Source organism: Olea europaea, chromosome 23 (assembly GCF_002742605.1).
Source record: "Olea europaea var. sylvestris chromosome 23, O_europaea_v1, whole genome shotgun sequence".
NCBI classification, from domain to species: Eukaryota; Viridiplantae; Streptophyta; class Magnoliopsida; order Lamiales; family Oleaceae; genus Olea; species Olea europaea.
The window spans coordinates 12,127,068-12,133,549 of NC_036259.1; the positions used below are offsets into that span (position 1 = coordinate 12,127,068).

The 6,482-nt window shown below is 32.5% G+C and overlaps 1 protein-coding gene across 1 annotated transcript; it reads right to left on the bottom strand.

Annotated features, from left to right (window-relative positions):
* Positions 1-4,751: 4,751 nt before the first annotated feature.
* Positions 4,752-6,476, bottom strand: LOC111372423 (putative serine carboxypeptidase-like 52). Its single transcript, XM_022994769.1, has 8 exons — positions 6,412-6,476; positions 6,241-6,327; positions 6,007-6,156; positions 5,739-5,810; positions 5,504-5,622; positions 5,306-5,419; positions 5,159-5,213; positions 4,752-5,079 (listed from the first exon to the last, which is right to left on the bottom strand). The coding sequence occupies exons 1-8, from the start codon at positions 6,439-6,441 to the stop codon at positions 4,996-4,998; spliced, it is 711 nt and encodes a 236-aa protein (XP_022850537.1). The 5' UTR covers positions 6,442-6,476; the 3' UTR covers positions 4,752-4,995.
* Between the last annotated feature and the right edge of the window lie 6 nt (positions 6,477-6,482).

The following is a 6,482-nucleotide window of genomic DNA, read 5'->3' on the forward strand; positions in this document are numbered from 1 at the left end:
CTCCTTCGAGAGAATATCTTGAATAAGACAAAATTCTGGGTAAATAAGTACTGTGCAGTTGAGCTCTTTGGTAATTTGGCTCACAGATATTAGCTTGTGAGAAAGGGAAGGCACACGTAAGGTATTAGATAATGATAAAGCTGGTGATAACATTACAGTGCCAGCCCCTTTTACCAAAGAGATAACCTCGTTGGCATTGGAAATACTAGTCCGCCGAGGAGGAGTATGTTGACAAAAATCTCGTATATCAAATGGCATATGGTCAGTTGCTCCGGAATCAAGAATCCATGTGTTGCAATCATTACTGCTATGACACCCGAGTAGAGCCATATCTGAATTAGAGGTACCTACCCAGCTAAAATGAATACTTCAAGCCCAACAATAATTCAATTAACACCAAAAAATACCAAAGATCTCAACCCAACAAGAAAGGAGGAAACAAATTAATTTGCCCAAAACACAAATGTGGCTTAAAATAACAGGCTCAAACCAATCAAAGTTACCTCCTTTGTGAAGGCCCAACTAAGAACACAGAAGAGTGAACGACCTGCTTCTAAGGAAGAACTCACTGTGTGTGAATGGTGATTTCTTACCACAGGAAGATGTCCACTAGAAGCTGCCCCAGCAACACAATCGACTAACCGAAAGAAGGAATTCGAAATCTTCTAGAGACTAGTTGACCCAAACGACAATTGTGCCACCAAAAGAATATGTCGTAATCACAATCCAGCAGATGAGGCCAAGTGTCGTCAACAACAAAAATTCAGATCAATTTCAAGCAATTGATTCATACGTATCCCATCTTCGGGTTGAGCCAATAAACCAGAAAGCCACCAATTCAAAAGAGAATTTATATCTATATACTGCAATTGTAATTCAATTGTAGGGTAGCAATTGGAGGTCCACCTGAATTGGAATCAACATTGGCCAGGATAGTGGTAGGGTGAAGAAATTTCAATTAGGAGGCTACAGATATCAATGAGCAGGGGATCGACGCTCTGATACCATGACAAATTGTAGGGAATTTCAATCGTTTTTCATTGTTTTTTTTTTTTTGAATATAGTGTACAAAGATGGAAGGCTATATATAGCCTAGAAATTGAGACTATATTGGGACTACACGTAAATTAAGCCTAAATTGATCATTGACCCTCTAACATAGTCACTATTTACTTCTACAATCTTTCCAATATACAGTTCACGCCAACAGTAAATCGGGATTGGGAGTTTGGGTGTATGTGACCAATTACTTGGTTCTTTGTGAGTAACTATGAAAATGTGACTCTAAAATTCGATAAATTGTGACTAAAAAAATAACCTGTGACCAACAAATTCAAAAATATGTAACTGATAGATAAACTGTGACCTATAATTTTTTTTTATCTGTGGCCTATAAAATTTTTTATTTGTAAAATTTGACAATATATGACTAATAAATATGCTATGACTTGTAATTATGTACATGTGACTAATAATTGTATAACTACGACCTAATTATTTTTAATTAATTAATCCATACCCAAGTTTTATATTTTCAAACCATACACCAAACTTGTAATTTGGTGCTAACTAAATCACTAAGTTATCATTTTTTCCCCTAAACAATTGGAGTCCTTTTCTTTGGTGGAAAACATTGGAGATTATATATACATACGCAAGACACACAAAAGGGGCGGCTGGATACATATTACGAAAACACAGAAAACGGCTGGCAGTGAGAAGCTGTTGTTGAATGTATATCCACATACACACAATTAGAAGCTGCATGAGGAAATGAGAGATATATATTCATGCAAACGGTGGCTGTTGAGATATATATATAGACACACACTTGCAAAAGGCGGCCAGAAATTGAAAGGAGGAGAGAAACAGTTCGACAGCACACGCGCAGGAAAGAGAGAACTGGCTAGAGAGAACAGATATACACACGGCTCGGAGGAAAAAAAGAGAATGGAATATACATACATGCAAAACGGCTGCTGGGAGGCAAGAATGAAAAAAAAAAAAAAAAAAAAAAAAAAAAAAAGTCAGAAATTGAACATGCAAACATACGCACGCAGAATCCAAGAAAATTGAGCGAGAATTAATCACGTTTGGTCGATTTTCGATGATTTTTTTATCCTTTATTTAATTTCAATCAGGGACGGATCCAGAATTTGATCTAAGATCAGACTACAAAATTTCAAGTTGGGCTAATACGCGGAAAAAAAAAATTACACACAAAAAACTGTTTTAAAAAAAATGAAAAATGCATTAAAAAAATAAATTTCTTGAGCCTTGGGGGGGACTATAGCCCAGCCCAGTACCCCTTATATCCGTCTCTGATTCAATATCATGCTAGACTAAATTATTTTGTGCTAGGATTTACGATGAACTTTGTATTAAGGACCTTTAAATCTTAATTTCATTTATATTGACGTTAAAACATATTTTTAATTATTTAATGATTGACATAGATTTAATTTTCTCTATAATTATATGCGCAATAGATGTATGAGTTTCGTGGCTTATTTTACCCTCGAGCAACGGAAAATAAGTTAGATATTGTGCCAATTGTCGTAGAGTCCGATATGGAATAGAAATATACCGCTATACTTTACGTGATCTTTAAGTATTCACAAATTCATTAATGTATTTTTATATGTACCCATCCGTCATATAAATATAGCCGAGTCACACATAAAAATAGGTTTAATTCTACTCGATAAAGATTGTTAAACAATTTATAAATATTGATCTTCATAGTTGAATCGTGTTGTCAAATCTATAACCTTTGGCATTAAAAGAGAGTGACATAAGGGGATTCGGGATCTTAGTACGATTTTTATCATCATATTTTTATAATACTTGCATTTAACTATAACCTTGCAATTATTAGGTCCTGCATTCATCCATAATTTAAGAAGTGACAATTTAATTTTAAAAAAATCATTAATTTCTATTGTTTCGATGAAGGCAAAGATGATTTGAATTTAAACTAGTACAATCTGTGTGGGATGACACTTGGATTCAAAAAAATACACCTTATTACTTGTTAACGAACCGCACTCTTGCGGTGGTTTAGATCAAAAGAATATTTTCGTGAACAAAGTTGAAACAATAAAAAAATAAGTAAAATCCTCATTTATTGATATGTTTACCAACAATTAGTAAAATCATTCCAAACTAGAGATGGTGATGATTAGTATATAATCTTAGCCTTTAGATCACATGTTGAAAAAATGGTGAACATAATAAGTTTGGGCATGTGTATCTTATAAGTGAAGAAATGAAATATTTGACCATTGAAGATTGGGACTTGGAATTAATCTATGACTTTATGATATTTTACATGAATTTTCACACAAACATTGTTCTTGAATTGGATAACTAAAAATTTATTTTAGCAATGTAATTTTGAAGCTGTTCATAGTTTTGACAGAAATCTCAATCCCGAAACCAACAGTAGATTATCTAACTAAAGTTTGTTAAAAAATTTATTCAATTTATATTTTGTTTGAGGATAAATAATTGTTTAAGTTTTGGATGTTTGATAAGTATATTTTTTCCACTTATCTGGATCGTTAAATTAAAGTATTTGTTGTCCATGTTGGTGAATTATGGCCTAATTACGTATATATTTTGTTTGTTACATAAATTCTATGCAAAATGATAGAACTAGATGAAAGGAGGGAAAATGGGCTAAAATGGAAGAACTCTAAAATTCGTGGACTAAATTGCAAACTTTCAAAAGATGATTCGAGCCGTATATCGATGATTGGAGAGTTTAGGAGTCAATTGGATGCAAAAGAAAGGCAAAGGACTAAAATGGAACAAATTGGCCTAGGGATGCATGCACACCCAAGATGCCTATATACCGCGAGGTTGAAATTTTATACTGACGAGCTAGTTTCCTTTTATGACTCAAACTCCTTTTAGTATGAAATCCTAGCACCTATTTTACCTAATTGAAGCTACCAAGGATGAGAGACACCACATTATAGGGCAAGGAAGTGATCTAGCATATGATCTTACAAGGGAATAACATCAGGAATTGAAGATTCAAAGCTCAGGATACAAGATCAAGACCAAGAAATTGATTCTTTATCAAGTTGCTTATGTTGTTCGATTTTCTGGGTAATTTCTTTTCAATATTCTTTCTGTAATTTATATTAAAATATGCTAGGCTAATTTTTCCATTGAATTGGATGAAGATGAACCATTTGTTTGTTTATTTTTTAACTAAAAAAACAAGTGGTTTGGTAATGCTTGTGTTTCTTAATTATGCATTCTTGTTGCATTATTTAATCGCTTGACTATCAATTAGGTAAATGGTTGATTGTTGTAGTAATGGAAGGCTCACAATAAATTTAGAACACTTCAAGATTACCACGCTGAGAAATAGACGTTAGTAATAACATGTATGGCGTGTGCAATCTCTTCAACAATCATGTGTTGAATGCATCCTATTCATATAAATTCGGATTAGGAATACGATAGGGTCCTATTTAGAATAGACTTAATTTATTTTGAAAAAGAAAGTTGAATATAATATGATTGTCGGTTGGCATTAATGCATAAATAGAATTAAATTAAATAGTTTAGAATTGGAAATAGATAATAATATACGAAATCGTAAGTCCAATACACTCATTCCATATAATTATAAATAAACGCTTTTACATAATTTGTAGAATAACTTAGAATGATTACTACAACATCATCTTCTTCTTTTTTATTTTTACAATATTTCGAATTATATAGAGTAGTAGTACGCTTAAATTAGAATTTATCGCTCATGGGACAATTACTCAACTCACTGCGTATTACTTGTCAATAATCTCGTACAATTACAACATTTGCATGAACAAAAGCAATACTGTGGAGAACTTTATTTTTCTAACATCGAATAACCTTCACGAACCACAATTTTTATAGCGTAAAGAAAATTAATCTCCAACATGATTGATGCATTAGGGGCACAATTACACCCCAAACATTCTTGTCTACCAATACCTATAAAGGACGTCTAGAGAGCCAACGATCGAGCATTGCTAGACATTCTTTAGGCTTATAACTTGATGCTGTATGTCCTGCACCCTGTTAAATAAAAACACACTTTTATTTCTTGTTTTTCCTCAAATCCATGTAAAAAATGACACTTTTAAACTTTTCTTGCCTTGATTGTTGCAAATGTGAGATCGAAGTCATTTTTCATGTACTTCTCTGTGTATCTACAAGGGGTAAAGTAGGTTACAATTTTGGGAATAATAACATCAATATTTATATATTTACATATAATAATCATCAAGAACAAGAAACAAACCCAGCAACTTGGCCATTAACAAGCCAAGGTCTCCAGTCGTCATCGACAGTCAGATTGAGAGTGGGAATCCATTCTAAAGGACCCATATATGGTGCAGCCATGTCGTGATCACCGCTGAATAGAAAAGAAGCACAATTAAACAACATATACCAAATTAAGTCAAGATTTCTATTTAAGAAAGAAACTAGTATAACTTACTTGAATATCAATGTACGGTATCCCTTCTTGATCAAAATTTTATGATATTCAAGAGTACTTTCTACATTATATTCATAGGATATTCCTTTATTGCATGTTGTCCACCTTGATATCGTTCCCTAGTGATCAAATTACAAGGATACTGTAAACAAATTTGATCATATATTAAAATTTTGTTGACAATTGGCACATCGTAACACATACCAAATCTTTGATCTTTTTCAATAAAACATACCTTTCTAATATAAAGAGCTTCTTGAACAGTTTGATCATTTGCCCATTCATCAGATACTACTAAATCTTGAATCTATACAAAAGAAACCTGTTCTTGAGAAACTAAACATGCATGGCTGAGATTAAAAAAACTATAGAGTTACTTTAATAATTTTTCTCCAAAAATAGTTCTATAAAGTTCTTTCTTCAACGACAAAGTTAGTCTTAACTTAATTTGTAGAAAAATAAATTTGTCTAGAGATGTATACATAGAGGATTAATTAAGTTACCTGACACTCTTGTTTTGCTGATGGAAGGACGAGATGGTCAACTGAATTGTCCTTCAAAAATGTTTGATCCCATCCAAAATCATTTGGTTTTGGTGCCATGTTTGCACATGATGGATCCAAAATCTGAACTTCGTTTATACGACTTAAACACTGCAATATTTAGGGTTTAGAACCATAATAAATATTAAAGGAAATGAAAAATAAAATGAAAACAAAATAAGTGCAAAATGTTACCTTTTTGATGCGTTGAAGAGCATATGTACATTGCTGATTATTTGGATCGTGATTGTGATATTTTCCAGCACAACTAATTTTTGCGAACTGAAATTGTGTCAAGTAATTACAGGAGAATAAGATGCAATGTGCAGTATTTTCTCATCAAAATAATTGAATAAAAAATATTACCTCAAAATATTCATCAGATATAAGTGCCATGCGATGAGCATATGGAATTCGTGCATTAAAATCAATGTTTG